The 26,172-nt window shown below is 44.4% G+C and overlaps 1 protein-coding gene across 1 annotated transcript in view; it reads right to left on the bottom strand.

Moving 5' to 3' along the window:
* Positions 1 to 8,277: 8,277 nt before the first annotated feature.
* The window catches only part of fbxo41 (F-box protein 41), a 225,460-nt gene continuing 207,565 nt past the window's right edge, over positions 8,278 to 26,172 (bottom strand). Inside the window, exons 11-12 of the mRNA XM_072254830.1 lie at positions 14,857 to 14,972; positions 8,278 to 8,376 (exon numbers count right to left, since the gene is read on the bottom strand). Coding sequence (XP_072110931.1) covers positions 8,314 to 8,376; positions 14,857 to 14,972 — 179 coding nt within the window. The 3' untranslated portion in view covers positions 8,278 to 8,313. The remainder of the gene's footprint in view (positions 8,377 to 14,856; positions 14,973 to 26,172) is intronic.

The raw sequence follows: 26,172 nt of genomic DNA, 5'->3' as shown, positions 1-26,172 counted from the left end.
AGTGGAAAGTACCCCTGTAGCCATCCTCCTTAACAGTAAGAACTCCATTTTGAGTACTGTTGGTGGGGAATGACCTACAGTGGCCATGCCTCTGGCACTGTCTGGTCTTGAGGTTCAATAGGGCAGGAAACTGAAGAGGATGGCCGCAGTAATAGGGGTCTCTATAGTCAGAGGGAGAGATAGGCAATTCTGTGGATGTGAAAATAAAACACAGGTGTTAGTATGCCTCCCAGTTACCAGGATCCGCAATGTTTCTGAACGCGTCCACAATATCCTGAAACGGTAGGGTGAGCAGCCAGAAGTTGTGGTACATAGTGATACCAATGACATAGGTAGAAAAAAGGGAGGAAGGAGAACCTAAACACAGGGAGATAGGAAGGAAGCTGAGGAGTAGGACCTCAAGGGCAGTTATCTCAGGATTACTGCCTGTGCCACACAACAGTGAGGATAGGAATAGAATGAAGTGGCGGATAAATGCGTGGCTGAAGGATTGGAGCAGCAGGCAGGGGTTCAGATTTCTGGATCAATGGGACCTCTTCGGGGGCAGGTGTGACCTGTACAAAAGGGATGGGTTGCACTTCAATCCGAGGGGGACCAATACCTTTAGTGGTTTAAACTAATATAGCCAGGGGGATGGGAACCAGTATGATAGAGCTGAGGATAAGCCAGCAGATTTACAAGTAGATGATGTAATATGAAATATGAATGTAAGGAAGGACAAGCCAATGATTGGGTACAACTGCAGACAGAGTTACATTGTACCACAGAGGTAAAATACATAAGGGCAAAGCATGCAGGACTGAAGGTGCTGTATTTGAATGCATGTAGCATTCAGAGTGAGCTGGACGAAACCGTGGAACAAATAGAGATTGGTCAGTATGACACTGTGGGCATCACTGAATTGTGGCTGAAAGAAGGTCGTAGCTGGCAGTTTAACATCAAAGGATATACTTTGTATCGAAGGACAGGCAGGAAGGCATAGGTGGTGGTGTGGCTCTATTTCTCTATTTAGAAAGAGGTAACAGGGTCAGAAAATGACGAATCTTTGTGGGTAGAATTAAGAAACAGCAAATGTTAAAAAAACATTACAGGAATCATATATTGCCCTCCAAACAGCAGCCAAGATGTGGGGTTGAGATTGCAAAGGGAGCTGGAAAAGGCATGTAATAAAGGTCATGTCACAATTGTAATGGGAGACATCAATATGCAAGGGGATTGGGAAAATCAGGTTGGTGTCAGATCGCAAGAGAAGGAACTTGTTCAATGCCGACGAGATGGCTTTTTAGAGCAGATGTGTTTGAGCCTACTAAGGGAAAGGCCATCTTAGGTTAGCTGCTGTGTAATAACCCAGATTTTATTAGTCAGCCTAACTTAAAGGAACCCTTCAGAGGCAGTGATCGTAACATGATTGAATTCATACTGCAATTTGAGAAGGAGAAACATAAGTCACATGTACCAGTATCGCAATGGAATAAAGGGAATTACTGAGGCATGAGAGAGGAGCTTGCCCAGGTGAATTGGAGGGGGATGATGGCAGAACAGAGGTGGCTGAAATTTCTGGGAATAGTTCACCAGGCACAGGATAGATTTGTCCCACAGAAGAAGTTGTTCTCAAATGGCAGGGCTAGGCGATCGGGACTGACAAGGGAAGTTAAGGACTGCAAAAGCCAAGGAAGGGCATATAAGGTAGCAAAAGTGAGTGGGGAGTTGAATGAGATGCTGGCAGAGTGAAAATGGTGCAAGTTTCTAGTAAAAATGAGGAAGGTGCAGGATAGATATATTCCAAAAATGAAGAAATACTCAAATGACAAAAAAGTACAGCCGTAGCTGACAAGGGAAGTCAAAGCTATTGTAAAAGCAAAAGAGAGGGCATACAACAAAGCAAAAATAGTGGGGAGATAGAGGATTGGGAAGTTTTTAAAAACCTACAGAGAGCTAAAAGAATCATGGAGGGAAACGATGAAATATGAAAGCAAGCAAGCCAACAATAACAAAGTGGACAGTAAAAGCTTTTTCCAAGTATGTAAAAAATAAAAGAGAGATGAGAGTGGATATTGGACTGCTAGAAAATGAGGCTGGAGAAATTGTAACAGGGGCCAAGAAGATGGTAGATGAACTAAATGAGTATTTTGCATCAGTCTTCACTGTGGAAGACACTAGCAGTGTGCCAGGGTGTGAGAGAAGAGAAGTGAGCACAGTTATAAATACAAGGGAGAAGTACTCAAAAAGCTGAAAGACCTATGGTTACATAAGTAACCCGGACCAGATGAACTGCATCCTAGGGTTCTAAAAGAGGCAGCAATAGTGATTGTAGAGGAACTAGTAATGATCTTTCAAAAACCATTGAACTCTGCAATGGAGCCAAAGGGCTGGAAAACTGCAAATGTCATCCCACTCGTTAAGAAATGAGGAAGGCAGCAGAAAGGAAATTATAGACCAGTTAGCCTGACCTCAGTGGTTGGGAAAATGTTGGAATCAATTGTTAAGGATGAGGTTATGGAGTACTTGGTGACACAGGATAAGATAGGACAAAGTCAGCCTGGTTTCCTTGAGGGAAAATCTGGCCTGCGAAACTGTTGGAATTCTTTGAAGAGATTACATGTAGGATAGATAAAGGAGATGCAGTGGGTGTTGTATATTTGGACTTTTATGAGGCCTTTGTCAAGGTGCCACACATGCGGCTGCTTACCAAGTTCAGAGCCAATGGTATTACAGGAAAGTTACTAACATGGTTAGAGCATTGGCTGATTGGTACGAGGCAGCGAGTGGAAATAAAAGGACCCTTTCCTGGTTGGCTGCAAGTGACTAGTTGTTTTCTGCAGGGGTCCGTGTTGGGACCACTTCCTTTCATGCTGTACATCACTGATCTAGTTGATGGAATAGGTGGCTTTGTTGCCAAATTTGCAGATGATATGAAGATTGGTGGAAGGGCAGGTAGTGTTGAGGAAACAGGTAGGCTGCACAAGGACTTAACAGATTATGAGAATAGGTAAGGGAGTGGCAAATGAAATACAATGTTGGAAAATGCATGGTCATGCACTTTGGTAGTAGAAATACATGTGCAGACTATTTTCTAAATGGGGAGAAAATCCAAAAATATGACGTGCAGAGGGACTTGGGAGTCCTTGTGCAGAACACCCTGAAGGATAACTTGCAGGTAGAGTTGGTGGTGAGGAAGGCAAATGCCATGTTAGCATTCATTTCAAGAGGTCTAGAATACAAGAGCAGGGATGTGAAGCTGAGGCTTGATAAGCAACTGGTGAGGCCTCACCCTGAGTATTGTGAACAGTTTTGGGGTCTGCATCGAAGAAAAGATGTGCTGGCCTTCAAGAGGGTTCAGAGGAGGTTTGCAAGTATGATTCCGTGATCGAATCGGTTATCATGCGAGGAACGTTTGATGGTTCAGTCTGTATTCACTGGAATTCAGAAGGATGGGGGGGCTGTCATTGAAACCTTTGGAATATTGAACAGTCCGGACAGAGTAGATGTGGAAAGGATGTTTCCCATGGCGGGGGAGTCTAGGACAAGAGGGCACAGCCTCAAGATAGAGGGGTGTCCATTTAAAACAGAGATGTGAAGAAATTTCTTCAGTCAGAGGGTGGGTGTATTTGTGGAATCTATTAGTACAGGCAGCTGTGGAGCCAAGTCAATGGGTGAATTTAAAGCAGAGCTTCGTCAGATCTTGAATGGACATGGCATCAAAGATTACAGGGAGAAGGCTGAGGAGTGGGACTGAGAAGGGGAAAAAATGATCAGCATGATTGAATGGCGGAGCAGACCCGATGGGCCAAATGGCTTAATTCTGCTCCTGTGTCTTATCGTCTTATTTGCTTAGATTTTCAGTAGTCATGTGATTAGGTGCCTTAGATGAGACTGCTTAAGAAGATAAAATCCCATGATGTTACAGGAGATATACTAGCATTGATAGGGGAAATGGCTAATGGATGCATTGGTGATGATCTTTCAAGAATCACTTGATTCTGGCATGGTCCCGGGGTACTAGAAGATTGCAAATGCCACTCTACTCGTTAAGAAGGGAGGAAGGCAAAAGAAAGAAATTATAGGCCAGTTAGCCTAACCTTAGTTGCTGGGAAAGTGCTGGAGTCTATTATTAAGGATCAGGTATTTGGAGACTAATGATATGGTAAGTCAAAGTCAGCATGGGTTCTGTAAAGGGAAATCTTGCCTGACAAATCTGTTAGAGTTCTTCGAGGTAATAACAAGTAGGGTGGACAAAGGAGAGGCAGTGCTTGTCATTTACTTGGATTTTCAGGAGTTTGATAATGTGCCACACATGAGGCAGCTTAACAAGATAAAATCCTATGGTGTTACAGAAAAGATACTGGCAAGAATACTGGAACAGCTGACAGGCAGGAGGCATGTGAGCAGGAATAAAAGGGAACTTTTCTGGTGTGACTAGTTGTGTTCCTCAGGGGTCAGTATTGGGACCACTACTTTTCACATTGTCAATGATTTGGATAATGGAGTTGATGTCTTTGTGGCAAAGTTTGCAGATGATACGAAGATATGTGGAGGTAGTGCTGAGGAAGCAATGCGATTGTAGGAGGACAAACAAATTGGAAGAATGGGCAAAAAACTGGCAGATGGAATACAGTGTTGGGGAATGTATGATAATGATTTTTGGTAAAAGGAACAATAGTATGGTAAAAAGGTACAAACTTCAGAGGTGCAGAGGCACTTAGCAGTCCTCGTGCAAGACGCACAGGTTAACTTACAGGTTGAGTCTGTGGTAAAGAAGGTAAATGCAATGTTGGTATTTATTTCAAGAGGAATAGAATATAAAAGCAAGGAGAAAATGTTGATCCTTTATAAGACACTAGTCAGGCCACACTTGAGTATTGTCAACAGTTACAGCCCCATATCTCAGAAAGGATGTGTTGTCATTGGAGAGAGTCCAGAGAAGGTTCACGAGATGATTCAGAGAATGAAGGAGTTAACATATCAGGAGCGTTTGAGAGCTTTGGGACTGTGGAATTTAGAAGAATGCAGGGGGATATCACTGAAACCTTACGAAAGTTGAAAGGACTAGATAGGGTGGATGATGAATGACAGAGCTGACTCGATGGGCCAAGTGGCCTGATGCTGCTCCTATGGTCTTATGGTCTTGTGGTCTCAGACACTAGTCAGGCTGCAATTGGAGTGCTGTCAACAGTTTTGGATCCCTTATCTCAAAAAGGATGTATTGCCATTGGAGATACTCCACAGGAGGTTCACAAAGATTATTCTGGGAATGAAGGGATTAACATATGAGGAGCGATTGGCAGGTTTGGGACTGTACTCACTGAAATTTAAAAGAATGTATGTGGATCTCATTGAAGCATACCAAATGGTGAAAGGTCTAGATAACGTGGATGTGGAGAGGATGTTTCCTCTGGTGCGGGTATCCAGAACTAGAGGGCACAGCCTCAGAATTGAGGGGCAACCCTTTAGAACAGAAGTAAGGTGGAATCTCTTTCGACAAAGAGTGCTGAATCTGTGGAATGCTCTGTCACAGTCTGTGGTGGAGTTCAAGTCCGTGGGTATATTTACAGCGGAAGTTGAGATATTCCTGATTGGTTGAGGCACCAAGGGTTATGAAGAGAGGGCAGGACTATGGGATTGAATGGGTTTTGGGATCAGCCAGGATGAAATGGCAGAGTGGACTCGATGGGCTGAATGGCCTAATTCTGCTCCTGTGTCTTATGGTTTCCTCTAGGGAAAATCTTGCTTGACAAATATGTTTGGAATTCTTTGAAGAAATAACAAGAAGGATAGACAAAGAAGAATCGGTTGACGTTGCACACTTGAATCTTCAGGCGTTTGACAAGTTGCCACAAATGAGGCTGCTTAATAAGCTACAGGCCCAGGGTATTACAGGAAAAATTCTAGAATAGATAAGCTGTGGCTGATTGGCAGGAGGCAAAGAGTGGGAATAGAGGGAGCCTCTTGTGGTTGACTGCCAGTAACTAGTGGTGTTCCGTAGGGCTCTGTGTTGAGACCGATTGTTTTACATTATTTGTCAACGATGTGGATGATGGAATTGATGGCCTTGTTGCAAAGCTTGCAGATGATATGAAGATAAGTGGAGAGGCAGGTAGTTTTGAAGAAATTGAGAGGCTACAGAAAGACTTAGATTAGGAGAATGGGAAAAGGACACAGATGGAATACAGTGTCAGGAAGTGTATGGTCATGCACTTTGGCAGAAGCAATGAAATGGTTGACTATTTTCTAAGTGGAGAGAAAATACAAAAATCTGATGTGCAAATGCATTTGGAAGTCCTTGTGCAGGATTTCCTGAAGGTTAACTTGCAGGCTGAGTCTGTGGTGAGGAAGGCAAATGTGATATTAGCACTCAGTTCAAGAGGACTGGAATATAAAAGCAAGGATATCATGTTCAGACTCTATGAAGCACTGGTGAGGCCTCACTTGGAGCTTTGAGAGCAGTTTTTGGGACCCTTATTTTGGAAAGGATGTGCTGAAACTGGAGAGCATTCAAAGGAGGTTCATGAAAACGATTCCAAGTTTGTACGGCTTGTCTATGTGAAGAGCGTTTAATGGATCTGGGCCAGTATTCACTGGAATTCAGGAGAATGAGGGGTGACCTAATTGAAATCTATCAAATGGTGAAATGCCTTGATAGAGTGGATGTGGCGAGGATGTTTCCTATGGTGGGATGAGTCTCAGACCAGAGGACACAGCCTCAGAATAGAGGAGCATTGTTTTAAAAAAGATGAAGAGGAGTTTATTTAGCCAGGGAGTGGTGAATCTGTGGAATTCATTCCCACAGGCTGATGTGGAGGCCAAGTCTTTATGTATATTTAAGGCAGAAGTTAATCGATTCTGTTTGTTCAGGGCATGAAGGGATTTGGGGTGAAGGCAGGAGATTTGGGCTGAGAGGAAAAATGGATCAGCCATGATGAAATGGCAGAGCAGACTCAATGGGCCAAATAACCTAATTCTTCTATATCTTATGGTCTTATGATTGGAATCAATAAGAAGTGAGTAGAGTGACGCATCTCAGTTAATTCCTGGCCTTCATACTGTGAAGTTTGCATTTTGTCAGTTCAGTCCTGGCCTCCATGCTGTGGGGAGTTTACATGTTGTCGGTTCAATCTTGGCCTCCACACTGTGTGGAGTTAGCAAGATCTCGGTGCGATCCTGGCCTCAACACTGTGTGGCGTTTGCGTTTTCTCAGTTCAATCCTGGCCTCCATGCAGTGTGGAGTTTCCATGTTCTCCCCAGACCACATGAGCAGGTTTCTTCCATTTTCTCCTGTAACCAAAGATGTGCAAGGTGACAGGTTAATTGGGGGGCTGTTGTAAATTGTGTCTGGAGTGCAGGCATGGTCAGCGTGGACCAGTGGGTCACGTGTCCTGGTTCCATGTCACATAACTATATAAAAACCTCCTGTGAAAGAAACCAAGATAGTTGATCAACTTTATCCTGTTTCATAGGCAGTGAGAAATATAAGCAGACAGGGGTGAAACCAGCTCAGTGTAAATGGTTTCATAATTATTGGCCTTATTCACAGAGCATTCACAGGATACTAAAGATCCTAATTTAAAAGTGATATGTAAGTGACATTTGGGGATGGATATAAACTTGAGCATATTGTGGGAGTGGTATATAGATCAATCATCTATAGAAACTTAGTGTTTTATCAAGAGCATGCATATGGCTTCCTCTCCCTTATCCAGGTTCATCTGGCATTCCCGACAATGGGAAGAGTTGCAGCCCAATCTCACTCCGCTGTGATTCGCTAGCAGGCATTACTTTCCCATCTCTCTGGCCTTGTAGTCAATGCTTCGTTTCATTTAACATACTGTACACGTCAAGCCTTCGTAGTCATTCTGTTTTCATTTGGGATCATGTGGCTTCATTCCAGAGTGACACATACAGAAACATCAGTGGCTTTGTGTTGTATCTGTTTAACTTGGGAGTAATTCTGTTTAAAACTGTCTTGCATCCTGGTTCCAACACTGAGTGAGTTAATTTAATGTTTGGGATGAACTGAAGAGTTGTTGTTTAAGTGTTGAAGGGTCTGTTTCTATGTGGTAGTGCTCTATGCCTCTATCTCTCTGTAGGTAGCTGGCTTCATTGTTGTGATAATAAATGGTTGATTGTATACCAGACCGACATCTCTTGATGGTTCAGATATGGGTGCATACAAATGGGAATGGTCTTGGATTAAAAATCAGTTCGTTTTGCTTTTCGATCGGGTATTTGTTTTAAATCATTACAGAAAAGCCACTTTTCTGCAAAAATGTCTTCAGCACACGATATTTTGTAGAATTGCAGTTTCTGTTGTCAACTTTAACAAACACTTTCTGCTTTGATGTGAAGAATTTTTGAGAATCCAGGCCGTTTCTTCAGAGCCTAATGAATTAAAAAATATGATATGTCAAAGCAAAGCATCAGCAAAAGGACAAAAATCAAAAGATAGTATCTGATCATAACTACCTTCGAGAAATAACATTTTAGTCTGGAAATTATGGCTAATAATGCAAGAACACATAGTCATGGCATTCTATAGCACAGAACAGGCCCTTTTGCAGTCCATAAGAACATGATATAAGAGCTGAGCTGGGTCATTTCATCATGGCTGATCCACTTTCCCTCTCAGTCCCAACTTCCTGCGTTCTCCCCATATCCCGTCTTGCCATAATCAAGAACTTATCGACCTCTGCCTTCAATATTCCCAATGACTTGGCCTCCACAGCCGCCTGTGGCAATGAATTCCACAGACTCACCACTCTCTGACTAAAGCAGTTCCTCCTCATCTCCGTTCTAAATGGACATCCCTCTATTCTGAGGCTGTGTTCTCTGGTCTTCATTCATCCACCATAGAAAACATCCAATGAGCAGAGGCCCACAGCCATCAAACACTCCTCATATGACAAGCTTCTCAGTCCCAGAATTATTTTTGTGACATACACAAAATGCTGGTGAACGCAGCAGGTCAGGCAGCATCTCTAGGAAGAGGTACAGTCGACGTTTCGGGCCGAGACCCTTCGTCAGGACTAACTGAAAGAAGAGTTAGTGAGAGATTTGAAAGTGGGAGGGAGAGGGGGAGATCCGAACTGATAGGAGAAGACAGGAGGGGGAGGGATGGAGCCAAGAGCTGGACAGTTGATTGGCAAAAGGGATACGAGGCTGGAGAAGGGAGAGGATCATGGGATTGGTCAGTTTGGTAGCATCGCATTTCCTCCTACGCTGCAATAGCTTGCCATTAGGCGACTGAAGGGCAGGGAAGGAACTCTGGCTGCAATGCTTTCCATAAAGCTTTACAAACCTCCGAAATTGTGGAGGAACCTCTGCTTAACGCCAGTTTGTAGCTAGCTGCTACAGCCTGTTGACTTCCACCTGAAGCTTAAACTGGAATGGTGATTGCCAGTCTCTGAGTATACTGTGCGTACACTGATGAGAAATAAACGGTTGGAGACGATGAACCAAATCGTCAAATCTACCTGCCGACATCCGAAAATATATGAAACGCATTTCCTCATCCATGTCTCTCAGTGGCCGGACAAGCACAGAAAATTCACCCCCCTTCAGTTTCAGTCGCCCTTGTTTGAAGTATGAGCTTCTTCATAGTGAGTTTCAACACAAAGAAATTCAACACAGTGGCGTAGAAACCCCACCGCCAACCAGCGTTTTGGCGGTGAATTGCAGAGTGACACAGACACACCAACACACAAGAAGCTAGTACACACAAGTATAAATCAGCCTTTATCCACCTTAATATTCCTTAGGAGGCCCAACAGCTCCTCCTCATTGATCTCTAAACTCCTTAATGTATGTATATACTCAGTACTGATCTCCTCGTCCTCCATATCTTTTTCCTTGGTAAGTAATGAAACAAAGTACTCAATAAGTACCTCACCCACGTTCTCTGCATCCAAGCAAATGTCCCTGCCTTTATCACTGATGGTTCAACCCTCTACCCAGCTATCCTTTTATTCTATCACTGAGTGGTCCCATCCTCTACCTAGCTACCCTTTTACTTTTGACGTATGTTTTGAATGCCTTGGGATTCATCTCAATCCTACTCGCCAAGGACTTTTCATGGCCCCTCCTGGCTTCCCTAATTCCCTTTTTTAGTTCTTTTCTGGCTTCTTTATACTCCTCGTGTGCTTTGTTTGATCCTGACTTCTAAAGCTTTATCTACTTTTCTGTTTTCTTCTTGACTAAATTCATCACCTCTCTGGACATCCAAGACCGTAGTCAGCATGGTCTCCTCAAGGGAAAATCTTGCCTGACAAATCTGTTGGAATTCTTTGAAGAAATAACAAGCAGGATAGACAAAGGAGGATGTTGTGTACTTGGATTCTCAGAAGGCCTTTGATAAGGTGCCATACAAGAGGGTGCTTAACAAGTTAAGAGCCCATGATATTACAGGAAAGACAATAGCATGGATAAAGCATTGGCTGACCTTCAGGAGGCAAAGAGTGGGAATAAGGGGAGCCTTTTCATGTTGGCTGCTGGTGATTACTGGTATTCCACAGGGGTCTGTGTTGGGACCACTTTTTTTTTTACGTTGTATGTCATTGATTTGAAGGAAGGAATTGATGGCTTTGTGGCCAAGTTTGCGGATGATATGAAGATGGAGGGGCAGGTTGTGTTGAGGAAACAGAGAGGCTACAGAAGGATTTAGACAGATTAGCAGAATGGGCAAGAAGGGATGGGTTCACCTGAACTGGAGGAGGAACCGATATCCTGGCCGAAAGGTTGCCGATGCTACTCGGCAGAGTTTAAACTAGTTTTGCAGGCAGCTGGGAACTGAAGCCTCAGGTCAGTAAGGGAAGGATTGGACCAGGAGTTAGATTCAGGGAAGGTTTTGAAAGAAATAATTGAAATAACATATATGATGGGTCAGATAGTTTGAAGTGTGTATATTTTAATGCTAGGAGTTTAATGGGTTAAGGTAATGAACTTAGAGCAAAGATCAGTGCATGCAACTATGATATTGCAGCCTTTACTGAAATTTGGGTGATTGAGGGACAGGAATGGTTGATAAATATATTAGGTTTTCAAAGTTTTAGAGAAGATAGAAGAGGAGGTAAAAGTTGGGGGGGGCTTGCACTACTAATCAGTACTAATATCACCACTGCACTCAGAGGAGACGTAATGGAGGCGTCTGATACTGAGTCCTTAGGATGGAACTGAGGAATAGGAAGAGTGCAATCACACTGATGGGATTGTACTACAGACACCCCAACAGCCACCAGGACACTGAAGAACAGGTATGTAACAAGATTAAGGAAATGTGTAAAAATAATAGGGTTGTTGTCATGGGGATTTCAACTTCCCTAATTATAAACTGGGAACTTCTTGTGTGGTGCTCCCAATGTGGCCTTCTATATATTGGCGAGACCCGACGCAGACTGGGAGATTGTTTTGCTGAACACCTACGCTCTGTCCGCCAGAGAAAGCAAAATCTCCCAGTGCCCACACATTTTAATTCCACGTCCCATTCCCATTTTGATATGCCTATCTATGGCCTCCTCTATTGTAAAGATGAAGCCACACTCAGGTTGGGGGAACAACACCTTATATTCCGTCCGGGTAGCATGAACCTGATGGCATGAACGTTGACTTCTCTAACTTCCGCTAATGCCCCACTTCCCCCTCATACCCCATCCATTATTTATTTATATACACACATTCTTTCTGTCTCTCTCCTTTTTCTCCCTCTGTCCCTCTGACTATACCCCTTGCCCATCCTCTAGGTTTTCCCCCCGTCCCTGGGCCTCCTGTCCCATGATCCTCTCATATCCCTTTTACCAATCACCTGTCCAGCTCTTGGCTCCATCCCTCCCCCTCCTGTCTTCTCCTATCATTTTGGATCTCCCCCTCCCCCTCCCATTGTCAAATCTCTTACTAACTCTTCCTTCAGTTAGTCCTCACGAAGGGTCTCGGCCCGAAACGTCGACTGTACCTCTTCCTAGAGATGCTGCCTGGCCTGCTGCATTCACCAGCAACTTTGATGTGTGTTGCCTGAATTTCCAGCATCTGCAGAATTCCTCGTGTTTACTTCCTTGTGCAAGTGTATTCAGGAAGGTTTCTTAAATCAATATGTTTATGGTTCAATGAGAGGAGGGGCTGTACTGAACCTGGTGTTGGGTAATCAGCCTGGCCGGGGGACTGACCTTTCAGTGGGTGAACCGTTAGGGAACAGTGACCACAACTCCTTAACTTTCAGGATAGCTGTAGATAACGCAAACACGAGGAAATCTGCAGATGCTGGAAATTCAAGCAACACACACAAAATGCTGGTGGAATGCAGCAGTCAGTCCTGACGAAGAGTCTCGGCCCAAAACGTCGACTGTACTTCTTCCTATAGGTGCTGCCTGGCCTACTGTGTTCCACGGGCATTTTGCGTGTCTTGCTAGCTATAGATAAGGATCCTTGTTCCTTGTGGGCAATGTTCCCTCTAACTGTTAATCTTCACTCTATGAGAGCTGATATTGAACCACTGGAATATGATGCTGATGAGGTAGTAATGGGGACAAGAAAATGGCAGATGGACTTAATACTTTGCATCTGTCTTCACTGTGGAAGACACTAGCAGTGTGCCAGAGGTCCGTGAGTGTCAGAGAGCAGGAGTGAGTGCCATTGCTATTACAAAGGAAAAGCTGCCAGGCAAACTCAAACTCAAAGGTGGATAAGTCACCTGGACCAGATGGACTACATCTCAGAGTCCTGAGAGGGTTTGCTGAAGAGATAACAGATGCATTGGTCATGATCTTTCAAGAATCACTTGATTCTGGCAAGGTCCCAGAGTAATGGAAGATTGCTAATGTCACTCCACTCTTTAAAAAGGGAAGAAAGCAAACGAAAGGAAATTATAGGCCAGATAACCTAACCTCAGTGGTTGGGAAAGTGTTGGAGTCTATTATTAAGGATGAGGTTTCGGGTTACTTGGAGACTAACGATAAAATAACTCAAAGTCAGCATAGTTTCCGTAAGGGGAAATCTTAACTGACGAATCTTTCTGTAGCCAGAGGGTAGTGAATCTGTGGATTTCATTGCCATGGGCTGCTGTGTAGGCCCAGTCATTGAGTATATTTAAAGCAGAGATTGATAGGCTCTTGATTAGTCGGGGTGTTAAAGTTTACGGGGAAGGCAAGAGAATGGGGTTGAGGAGGAAATGGATCAGCCATGATGAAATGGTAGAACAGACTCAATGGGCTGAATGGCCTAATTCTGCTCCTATGTCTAAAGTCTTTTGGTTTTATTATCTTCATTAATTATGTTTTTTTCTTTATGTATTTGCATAGAGTGTTCTGTTTTTTTCACATTAGTTGTTGTCCACTCTGTTGCATGTGGTCCTTCATGATTCTATTGAATTTTCTGTACTTACTTTGATTACCTGCAAGACAATAAATCTCAGCAACACTCACAACACACTGGAGGAACTCAGCAGGTCGGGCAGCATCCGTGGAAAAGATGAGTCAACGTTTCGGGCTGGAACCGAAATAAATCTCAGGGCTGTTAATGATGACAATCTGATAATAACTCCACTTTGAACTCACTGGAATTCAGAAGTATGAGGGGAGCCCTCATTGAACTCCATCAAATATTGGAAGAATGAGGGGAGTCCTCATTGAACTCCATCGAATGTTGGAAGAATGAGGGGAATCCTCATTGAAGTCCATCGAATGTTGAAAGTTTTTGACAGAGTGGATGTAGAGAGGATGTGTCCTGTGGTGGGAGAGTCTGAGACCAGAGGACACAGTCTCAGAATAGAAGGATGTCCATTTAGAACACAAATAGGGAGGAATTTCTTTAGCCAGAGAATGGTGACTCTGTGAAACTCGTTGCCACAGTGGATATGGAGACCAAACCATTGAGCATATTTAAGACAGAGGTTGATAGATTCTTGATTAGTTAGGACATGACTAATACAATAGGTTCTTTTAAGAGCCTCTCAGATAGGTACATGGAGCTTAGAAAAATAGAGGGCCACGCACTAGGAAAACAGCTTCTACAGTAGGGCTGAAGGGCCTGTATTTTGCTGTAACTTTCTATGTTTTATGTTCTATGAAGTGATACGGGGAGAAGGCAGGAGATTGGGGCTGAAAGGTAAAATGGATCAAACATGATGAAATGGCTGAGCAGACTTGATGGGTTCAGTGGCCTAATTCTGCTCCTACACACAAAAATCTGCAGGTGCCGGAAATCCAAGCAACACACATAAAGTGCATTTTGTGTGTATTAATACTGCTCCTATATCATTTGTCACTTTTCTGTTAACCAACCACAACATCTAAATTGCTCTGAGGTGAAAAGCATTCTACTGTTGAACTGTCTGCTAACCTTTACAACCAGTGGCACCTAGATTGTTGAATAAATATTTGGTCACCACGTTTTACAATGATGCGAAATATCCCAGAGAGGTACAGAAGGTGTTTCCAAAACTGGTCCAAAAATGATTTGAGAAACTGGGATTAACCTTTCCAGTGCAAAAAAAATTGAGAACATATTTGATGGAAGGTGAACAGATGATGAGGGGCTTAAATGTGATAGATAGATAGAAACTGCTCTTATTAAGATTTTTCAGCACATTGCCTGTATCATTTATACCGTAGGGTAATTGACAGGGGATGTGCTGATAAATTTTTCCTGACATTTAGAATAACATAACATAACTTATATTAGGTACCTGAGAAAATGCACTGCACAGATATTCCTGCAGGGAGTATGAGGAGTCAGCAGAGACTCAACAGCTGCTTCAATCATTCTTCGGTTCCTTGACAGTATCAAACCAGTTGTCAAGAAATATTAACAAATCCAGACTTCGGGTTGGATTGACTGGATTTCCGATTCTCACTAACTGAAGGACAAAGACCATACCTGAAGTTTGCCAACCATTTCTTCAAACAATCTCCGAGCTTCTGGGCTGCCTGGCTCCTCAAAGTAATCAGTTATCCCAATGTGCACCACAATAGATTTCAAACTGCGACAGACACCTTGTAAAGAAAATGAAGAATGATTATGATGAGACAAGATTTTAATCCAAAGGGCCATACAGTTGCTCACCATGGAAGCAGTGTACTGTACCGGTACTAACCATAATGTCTACAATACAAATCCCATCTAAAACGGAGAACATAGAAATTTACAGCACATTACAGGCTTTTCAGCCCATCACCGACCATGTAAACGACTCGAGAGACTGCCTAGAATTTCCCTAGGATGTAGCCCTCTATTTTGCTAAGCTCCATGTACCTATCTGAGAGGCTCTTAAAAGACACTATTGTATCTGCTTCCATCACTGCCACCGGCAGTGCATTCCACACCCCCACCACACTCTGTGTGAAAACTTACCCCTGACATCCACTCAGTACCTATGTCCAAGCACCTTAAAACTACGCCCCCTCGTGTTAGCCATTTCAGCCCTGGGGAAAAGCCTCTGACTATCCACACGATCAACGCTCTCATCATCTTATACACCTCTATCAGGTCATCTCTCATCCCCCCTCGCTCCGAGCAGAAAAAGCCAAGTACACTCAACCAATGACATAGGCAGGAAAAGGGAGGAGGTCCTGAAAACAGACTACAGGGAGTTAGGAAGGAAGCTGAAAAGCAGGACCACAAAGGTAGTCATCTCGGGATTGCTGCCTGTGCCATGTGACAGTGAGTACAGGAATAGAGTGAGGTGGAGGATAAATGTGTGGCTGAAGGATTGAAGCAGGGGCAAGGATTCAGATTTCTGGATCACTGGGATCACTTCTGGGGCAGCAGTGACCTGTACAAAAAAGGCGGGTTGCACTTGAATCCCAGGGGGACCAATATCTTGACGGGGAGGTTTGTTTAGAACATAGAACATAGAAAACCTACAGCACAATACAAGCCCTTTGGCCCACAGAGTTGTGCCGAACATGTCCCTACCTTAGAAATTACTAGACTTACCTATAGCCCTCTATTTTATTAAGCCCCATGTACCTATCTAAAAGTCTCTTAAAAGACCCTATCGTATTTGTCTCCACTACTGTTGCCGGCAGCCCATTCCACGCACTCACCGCTCTCTGAGTAAAAAACTTACCCCTGACACTCCTCTGTACCTACTCCCCAGCACCTTAAACCTGTGTCCTCTTGCGACAACCATTTCAGCCCTGGGAAAAAGCCTCTGACTATCCACACGATCAATGCCTCTCATCATCTTATACACCTCTATCAGATCACCTCTCATCTTCTGCCACTCCAAGGAGAAAAGGCTGAGTTCACTCAACCGATTCTCATAAGGCATGCTCCCCAATCCAGGCCACATCCTTGTAAATCTCCTCTGCACCCTTTCTATGATTTCTACATCCTTCCTGTAGTGAGGTGACCAGAACTGAGCACAGTACTCCAAGTGGGGTCTGACCAGGGTTCTATATAGCTGCAACATTACCTCTCGGCTCCTAAGTTCAAGTCCAATACACTGTACGCCTTCTTAACCACAGAGTCGACCTGCGCAGCTGCTTTGAGTGTCCTATGGACTCGGTCCCTAGGGCTATTGGAGGCAGTTTAATCTAGGATTGCAGGAAGGTGGGAACCAAATTGAAGAGACTGGGAAGAGGCAGTTGGTTCGCAAACAGAGAAAGCTTGGAGACAGTGTGTGAGGGAGGATAGGCAGGTGATAGAGAAGGGACGCACTCAGACCAATGGTTTGAGATGCATCTATTTTAAAGGAAGGAGTGTTGTGAACAATGCAGATGAGCTTAGAGCGTGGATCAGTACTTGGAGATATGATGTTGTGGCCATTACAGAGACTTGGATGGCTCAGGGGCAGGAATGGTTACTTCCAGTGCCAGGATTTAGATGTTTCAAAAAGGACAGGGAGGGAAGCGAAAGAGGTGGGGGCGAGGCACTGTTGATCAGAGATAGTGTCATGGCTGCAGAAAATGAGGAAGAAATGGAAGGATTGTCAACGGAGTCTCTGTGGGTGGAAGTTAGGAACGCACCCAATAGTAACAGGGATATCAAGGAGTAGACAGGGAGACAGATTCTGGAAATATGTAATAATAACAGGGTTGTCATGGTGGGAGATTTTAATTTCCCAAATATCGATTGGCATCTCCCCAGAGCAAGGGGTTTAGATGGGGTGGAGTTTGTTGGGTGTGTTCAGGAAGGTTTCTTGATACAATATGTAGATAAGCCTACAAGAGGAGAGGCTGTACTTGATCTGGTATTGGGAAATGAACCTGGTCAGATGTCAGGTCTCTCAGTGGGAGTGCATTTTTGAGGTAGTGATCACAATTCTGTCTCCTTTACCATAGCATTGGAGAGGGATAGGAACAGACAAGTTCGAAAAGCGTTTAATTGGAGTAAGGGGAAATATGAGGCGATCAGGCAGGAACTTGGAGGCATAAATTGGGAACAGATGTTCTCAGGGAAACGTACGGAAGAAATAGCGTGGAGAATTTGCGTGGAGTTCTGCATAGGTACGTTCCAATGAGACAGGGAAAAGATGGTAGGGTACAGAAACCACGGTGTACAAAGTCTGTTGTAACTCTAGTCAAGAAGGAAAAAAGAGCTTACGAAAGATTCAAAAAACTAGGTAATGATAGAGATCTAGAAGATTTTAAGGCTAGCAGGAAGGAGCTTAAGAATGAAATTAAGAGAGCCAGAAGGGGCCATGAGAAGGCCTTGGCGGACAGGATTAAGGAAAACCCCAAGGCATTCTACTAGTATCTGAAGAGCAAGAGGATAAGATGTCAGCGAATAGGACCAATGAAGTGTGACAGTGGAAGAGTGTGTATGGAACAGGAAGAGAGATAGCAGAGGTACTTACTGAATACTTTGCTTCAGTATTCACTAGAGAAAAGGACCTTGGCGATTGTAGGGATGACTTACAGCGGACTGAAAAGCTTGAGCATGTAGATATTAAGGACGAGGATGTGCTGGAGCTTTTAGAAAGCATCAAGTTGGATAAGTCGACGGGACCAGATGAGATGTACCCTAGACTACTGTGGGAGGTGAGGGAGGAGATTGCTGAGCCTCTGGTGACGATCTTTGCATCATCAATGGGGACGGGAGAGGTTCTGGAGGATTGGAGGGTTGCGGATGTTGTTCCATTATTCAGGAAAGGGAGTAGAGATAGCCCAAGAAATTATAGACCAGTGAGTCTTACTTCAGTGGTTGGTAGGTTGATGGAGAAGATCCTGAGAGGCAGGATTTATGAACATTTCGAGAGGCATAATATGATTAGGAATAGTCAGCATGGCTTTGTCAAAGGCAGGTCGTGTCTTACAAGCCTGATTGAATTTTTTGAGGATGTGACTAAACACATTGATGAAGGTAGAGCAGTAGATGTAGTGTATATGGATTTCAGCAAGGCATTTGATAAGTTACCCCATGCAAGACTTATTGAGAAAGTAAGGAGACATGGGATCCAAGGGGACATTGCTTTGTGGATCCAGAACTGGTTTGCCCACAGAAGGCAAAGAGTGGTTGTAGACGGGTTGTATTCTGCATTGAGGACAGTGACCAGTGGTGTGTCTCAGGGATCTGTTCTGGGACCCCTGCTCTTCGTGATTTTTATAAATGACCTGGAAGAAGAAGTGGAAGGATGGGTTAGTAACTTTGCTGATGACACAAAGGTTGGGGGTATTGTGGATCATGTGGAGGGCTGTCAGAGGTTACAGTGGGACATTGATAGGATGCAAAACTGGGCTGAGAAGTGGCAGATGGAATTCAACCCAGATAAGTGTGAGCTGATTCATTTCGGTAAGTCAAATATGATGGCAGAATATAGTATTAATGGTGAGACTCTTGGAGGTGTGGAGGATCGGAGGGATCTTGGGGTCTGAGTCCATAGGACACTCAAAGCTGGTGTGCAGATTGACTCTGTGGTCAAGAAAGCATATGGTGCATTGGCCTTCATCAATCGTGGGATGGAGTTTAAAAGCTGAGAGGTAATGTTGCAGCTATATAGGACCCTGGTCAGACCCCACTTGGAGTACTGTGCTCAGTTCTAGTCGCCTCACTATAGGAAGGATGTGGAAACCATAGAAAGGGTGCAGAGGAGATTTACAAGGATGTTGCCTGGATTAGGGAGCATGTCTTGTGAAAATAGGTTGAGTGAACTCAGCCTGTTTTCCTTGGAGCGATGGAGGATAAGAGGTGACCTGATAGAGGTGTACAAGATGATGACAGGCATTGATCGTGTGGATAGACAGTGGCTTTTTCCCAGGGCTGAAATGGCTGGCATGAGAGGGCACAGTTTTAAGGTGCTTGGAAGTAGGTACAGATGAGATGTCAGGATTATTTTTTTTACACAGAGAGTGGTGAGTGCATGGAATGGGCTGCCGGCGACGGTGGTGGAGGCGGATACCATAGGGTCTTTTAAGAAACTCCTGTACAGGTACTTGAGCTCAGAAAAATAGAGGACTATGGGTAAGCCTAGGTAATTTCTCAGGCAAGGACATATTTGGCACAGCTTTGTGGGCCGAAGGGCCTGTATTGTGCTGTAGGTTTTCTATGTTTCTATTCTCATAAGATATGCTCTCCAATCCAGCCAACATCCTTGTAATTCTCCTCTGCACTCTCTCTATAGTATCCACATCCTTCCTGTAGTGGTGACCAGAACTGACACAGTACTCCAAGTGGGGTCTGACCAAGGTCTTATATAGCTGTAACATTACCTCACGGCTCTTAAACTCAGTCCCACGGTTGATAAGTGACAACACACCATACGCCTTCTTAGCAACACTGTCAAGCTGCGCAGCAGCTTTGAGTGTCATATCGACACGGACACCAAGATCTCTCTGATCCTCCGCACCGACAAGAGTCTTACCATTTATATTATATTCTGTCTTCAAATTGGACCTATCAAAATGAACCACCTCACACTGTCTGGGTTGAAGTCCACACTTACCTGCTGCCGTTAATTCCATAAACCCCATGTCTTGCTCATTCAAGTACCTGTTCAGATGCCTCATAACTGCTTCCACTGTCTCCTTTAGCAGCTCATTCCATATACCAACTATATTTTGTGTGAAAATTTTACTTTTACAGATACCTTTCAAACCTTCCAATTCCCATCTTAAACCTATTCCATTGAGTTTCCGATACCCCAATGGTGAGAAACAAACACATGCTAACAGCTTGTTGTTGAGCCCACTACGGGATCGGCTGTGCTAGATTGGGTGTTGTGCAATGATCCAGAGGTGATAAGAGAGTTTAAGGTTAAGGAACACTTAGGGAACTGTGATCACAATATGATCGAGTTCACTTTGAAATTTGAGAGGGAAAATACAATCTAATGTGTCGGTATTTCAGTGGAATAAAGGAAATTACAATGGCATGAGCAGATGGAGAAGATCCTGAAAGGCAGGATTTATGAAAATTTGGAGAGGTATAATATGATTAGGAATAGTCAGCATGGCTTTGTGAAAGGCAGGTCGTGCCTTATGAGCCTGATTGAATTTTTTGAGGATGTGACTAAACACATTGATGAAGAAAGATCAGTAGATATAGTGTGAATGCAGCAGGCCAGGCAGCATCTATAGGAAGAGATACAGTCGACGTTTCGGGCCGAGACCCTTCGCCAGGACTAACTGAAAGGAGAGATAGTAAGAGGTTTGAAAGTGTGAGGGGGAGGGGGAGATCTGAAATGGTAGGAGAAGACGGGAGGGGGAGGGATGGAGCTAAGAGCTGGACAGGTGATTGGCAAAAGGGATATGAGAGGATCATGGGACAGCAGGCCTAGGGAGAAAGAAAGGGGGAGAGGGAAGCCCAGAGGATGGGCAAGGAGTAGAGTGAGAGGGACAGAGGGAGAAAAAGGAGAGAAAGAAAAATATATTAATAATAATAAATACATAAATAACGGATGGGGTACGAGGGGGAGTTGGGGCATTAGCGGAAGTTAGAGAAGTCAATGTTCATGCCATCAGGTTGAAGGCTACCCAGACGGAATATAAGGTGTTGTTCCTCCAACCTGAGTGTGGCTTCATCTTGACAGTAGAGGAGGCCGTGGATAGACATATCAGAATGGGAATAGGATGTGGAATTAAAATGTGTGGCCAGTGGGAGATCCTGCTTTCTCACACTCTGTCTGCCAGAGAAAGCAGGATCTCCCAGTGGCCACACATTTTAATGGTAAGACTCTTGGCAGTGTAGGGAATCAGAGGGATCTTGGGGTCTGAGTCCATAGGACGCTCAAATCAGCTGCGCAGGTTGACTCTGTGGTTAAGAAGGCATACGGTGTATTGGCCTTCATCAATCATGGAATTGAATTTAGGAGCCGAGAGGTAGTGTTGCAGTTATACAGGACCCTGGTCAGACCCCACTTGGAGTACTGTGCTCAGTTCTGGTCGCCTCACTACAGGAAGGATGTGGAAGCCGTAGAAAGGGTGCAGAGGAGATTTATAAGGATGTTGCCTGGATTGGGGAGAATGTCTGATGAGAATAGGTTGAGTGAACTTGGCCTTTTTTCCTCGGAGCGACGGAGGATGAGAGGTGACCTGATAGAGGTGTATAAGATGATGAGAGGCATTGATTGTGTGGATAGTCAGAGGCTTTTTCCCAGGGCTGAAATAGCTGCCACAAGAGGACACAGGTTTAAGGTGCTGGGGAGTAGGTACAGAGGAGATGTCAGGGGTAAGTTTTTTACTCAGAGAGTGGTGAGTGTGTGGAATGGGCTGCTGGCAATGGTGGTGGAGGCAGATACTATAGGGTCTTTTAAGAGACTCCTGGATAGGTACCTGGAGCTTAGAAAAATAGAGGGCTATGGGTAACCCTAGTAATTTCTAAGATAAAGACAAGTTCGGCACAACTTTGTGGGCCAAAGAGCCTGTATTGTGCTGTAGGTTTTCTATGTTAGGGGAACTAGCTGAAGTTGACTGTAAAGGGACACTAGCAGGATGGACAGCAGAGTAGCAATGGCTGGAGTTTCTGCGAAAAATGAGGGAAGTGCAAGACAGATATATTCTAAACAGGAAGGAACTGTTGAAAGGAAGAAGGACTCTAACGTGGCTGACAAGTGAAGTCAGAGCCAAAGTAAAAGCAAAAAAGAGGGCATACAAGGAAGCCAGAGCTAGTGGGAAGATAGAGGATTGGGAAGCTTTTAAAACTTGCAGAAGGAAACTAAGAAGGTCATTCGGAAGGAAAAGATGAATTATGAAAGGAAGCTGGTGACTAATATCAAATAAGATACTAAAAGCTTTTTTAAGTAGATGAAGGGTAAAAGAGAGTCGAGGGTAGATATAGGACCAATACTAAATGACACTGGAGATATTGTTATGAAAAATGCAGAGATGGCAGAGGAACTGAATGCATATTTTGCATCAGTCTTCACAGTGGAAGACATCTGCAGTATACTGGACATTCAAGAGTGACAGGGAAGTGAAGTTTGTACAGTGAAAATTACGACTGAGAAGGTGCTCAGGAAGCTTAATGGTCTGAGGGTGGATAAATCTCCTGGACCTGATGAAATGCACCCTCGGGTTCTGAAGCAAGTAGCTGGAGAGATTGTGGAGGCATTCAGGATGATCTTTCAAGAATCGACAGATTCTGGCATTGTACCGGATGAATGGAAAATTGCAAATGTCACTCCGCTATTTAAGAAGGGTGGGAGGCAGCAGAAAGGGAACTATAGACCTATTAGCCTGACATCAGTGGTTGGGAAGTTGTTGGAATCGATTGTCAGGGATGAGATTATGGAGAACCTGGAGGCACATGACAAGATAGGCCAAAGCCAGCATGGTTTCCTGAAAGGAAAACCCTGCCTGACTAACCTACTGCAATTCTTTGAGGAAATTACAAGCAGGGTAGACAAAGGAGCTGTAGTAGACCTGGTGTACTTGGATTTTCAGAAAGGCTTTGACAAAGTGCCACAAATGAGGCTGCTTAGTAAGAGCCCATGGAATTACAGGGAAGTTACTAACATGAGCGGAGTATTGGCTGGTCGGCAGAAAACAGAAAGTGGGAATAAAGGGATCCTGTTCTAGCTGGCTGCCTGTTACCAGTGGAGTTCCACAGGGGCCAGTGTTGGGACTGTTACTTTTTACAATGTATGGCAACGATTTGCACCATGGTTTGAAGGGATTTGTGACTAAATGTGCCAATGATACAAAGATAGGTGGAGGAGCAGGTGGTGTTGAGGAAACAGAGAGCCTGCAGAGAGAATTAGATCAGTGCTCCCCAACCACCGGGCCGCAGACCGGTACCAGGCCACAAAGCATGTACTACCGGGCCATGAGGAAACGATGTGATTTGGCGATATGAAGCAATATGGGTCAACTGCACCTTTCCTCATTCCCTGTCATGCCCACTGTTGAGCTTGAGCGCACGCGAGGCCATTACGCATGTGAGGTCATTACCCACGTGGGGTCATCAGTCGGTATGAGTAAAAAACAAACATCGCTTGAGAGTCTCTTTGGAAGAGATGGTAGGGGACATAAAAGGCCTAACGATGATGGGAACACAGAGACAGCTGAGGCCGAGACTGCAAAAAAAAAGAAAGCTTCCTTCAACAGAAAATACGACGAGTCGTACATAAAATATGGCTTTATTGCGACTGGTGACTCGTACACTCCAAGCCCCCCGCGTGTGATATGTGGAGACAAGCTGTCTAATGAGGCAATGAAGCCCTCAAAACTGCTTCAGAACCTTGTCCAAGCACCCTGCACTTAAAGACAAACCCGTTGAGTTTTTTGAGCAGAAAAAACGTGAGCAAGCGGGACAGAAGCAAGTGCGGAGAGCCACCACCTCCACAAATGCTGCTGCTCTGAGAGCGTCGTACTTAGTGGCTAGCCGTATTGCTAAGGCTAAGGAGCCTTTCACTGTTGGTGAAGAATTGATTCTGCCTGCTGCCAACGATGTGCCGTGAACTGTTGGCAGAAGCTGCAGCTAACAAGTTGGCACAGGATTCTCTTTCAGCTACCACAGTTTCAAGGAGAATCGATGACATAGCGGAGGACATCGAAGCACAGCTGTTGGAACAGCTGAACAAGTCACCATGGTATATTATCCATGTCGACGAGTCTACCGATGTCGACAACAAGGCAATGCTGCTGGTTAATCTGCGATATATATTTCAAGACGATGTGCATGAGGATATGTTGTGTGCACTGCCGCTGCCAACTAACACAACTGGGGCAGAACTATTCAAGTCTTTGAATGACTACATGTCAGGTAAACTGGACTGGTCATTCTGTGTTGGAATATGCACAGACGGGCTGCAGCTATGACTGGACGGCTGTCTGGTTTCACTACCCGAGTCAGAGGTTGCTCCTGAATGTCAGTCTGCACACTGTGTCACACACAGGGAAATGCTGGCTAGCTGAAAATTGTCACCTGATCTTAACAGCATATTGAGTGACGTTGTTGAGTTTATCACTCACATCAAAGCAAAAGCCCTTAACTCACGTTTGTTTAAGCAGCTTTGCGAGGAAATGGATGCAGAGCACAAACGCCTTCTCTTACACACTGAAGTCAGGTGGCTATCAAGGGGGAGAGCCCTGGCCAGGGTTTTTGAGTTAAGAGAGCAGCTACAGAGATTTCTTTCAGGAAAAAAGTCACCAGTGGCAGCACACTTCAGTGACGAGGAGTGGATAGCAAAACTCGCTTATCTGTGTGACATCTTCAACCTGCTTAATGAACTCAATTTGTCACTTCAGGGGAGAATGACAACTGTCTTCAAGTTGGCAGATAAAGTGTCTGCTTTCAAAGCCAAACTGGAATTGTGGGGATGGCGAGTAGACAGGGGCATATTTGACATGTTCCCAACATTAGCTGGGAGTTTGGGAGAGACTGAGGCTGCACCGTCCTTCTCAGAGCTGGTGCGCGAACACCTAACTTCACTGTCGACAGAATTCGAGTGTTACTTCCCAACCGCAAATGACCCAAGACATGCAAAGGAGTAGGTCCGCGACCCATTTGTGAATGTCCACGGTGAATCATCCATGTCAGCACGGGAAGAAGATCAACTCCTCGAGCTTGCAAATGACGGCGGGCTGAAAAGTATGTTTGACGTAACATCTCTGCCGTCATTCCGGATCAAAGTCAAGGCTGAATATCCTGAGATAGCCACGAAAGCACTGAAAACGTTGCTTCCATTTCCAACATCATATCTCTGTGAAGCGGGGTTTTCTGCAATGGATGCAACGAAAACTAAATTGCGGAATAGACTGGACATAATTAACCCCCTTCGAGTATCGCTGTCTCCCATCACCCCTCGATAGGACCGTGTTGTTGCAGGAAAACAAGCCCAGGGCTCCCACTGATTCAGCGATATTGGTGTGTTGCAATGATTTTATATGTTCATACGGGGAAAATATGCACTGTGTGTTTAGTATCCAAATGTTACTTAAAATGTTATGATGCTATTGACTTATAAGTGACTTATAATTGACTTATCACTATATTCATGGGAGGAAAATATGCACTCTGTGTTTAGTATTAAATTAGATAAACCCTTTTAGAAACGAAATTGAGTGTATTATTAGCCACTTATAAGTGACTTACAGTTTCACCTATATTCCGGTCGTGATTAGCACCCACCCCCTCCAACTCCACGTCGGCCGGTCCACAAGAATATTGTCAATATTAAACTGGTCCGCGGTGCAAAAAAGGTTGGAGACCCCTGACTTAGGTGGTTTAGGGGAATGGGCAAAGAAGTGGCAAATGAAATACAATGTTGGAAAGTGTATGGTCATGCACTTTGGTGGAAGAAATAAATGGGCAGACTATTATTTAGATGGGGAGAGAAGTCAAAATGCAGAGATAGAAAGGGACTTGGGAGTCCTTGTGCAGGATACCCTGAAGGTTAACCTCCAGGTTGAGTCGGTTGTGAAGAAGGCGAGTGCAATGTTGGCATTCATTTCTAGAGGTATAGAATATAAGAGCAGGGATGTGATGTTGAAGCTCTACAAGGCACTCGTGAGACCACACTTGGAGTACTGTGTGCAGTTTTGGTCTCCTTATTTTAGAAAGGATATACTGACATTGGAGAGGGTTCAGAGAAGATTCACGAGAATGATTTCAGGAATGAGAGGGTTACCGTATGAGGAACGTCTGGCAGCTCTTGGGCTGTATTCCCTGGAGTTCAAGAGAATGAGGGGCGATCTCATAGAAACATTCCGAATGTTAAAAGGCCTGAACAGATCAGATATGGCAAAGTTATTTCCCATGGTAAGGGATCCGGGGACAAGAGGGCACGACTTCGGGATTGAAGGACGTCCT

Source organism: Mobula birostris, chromosome 4 (genome assembly GCF_030028105.1).
Source record: "Mobula birostris isolate sMobBir1 chromosome 4, sMobBir1.hap1, whole genome shotgun sequence".
NCBI classification, from domain to species: Eukaryota; Metazoa; Chordata; class Chondrichthyes; order Myliobatiformes; family Myliobatidae; genus Mobula; species Mobula birostris.
The sequence above is the reverse complement of the archived record's forward strand: the minus strand, read 5'-3'. Positions and strand labels throughout refer to the sequence as shown.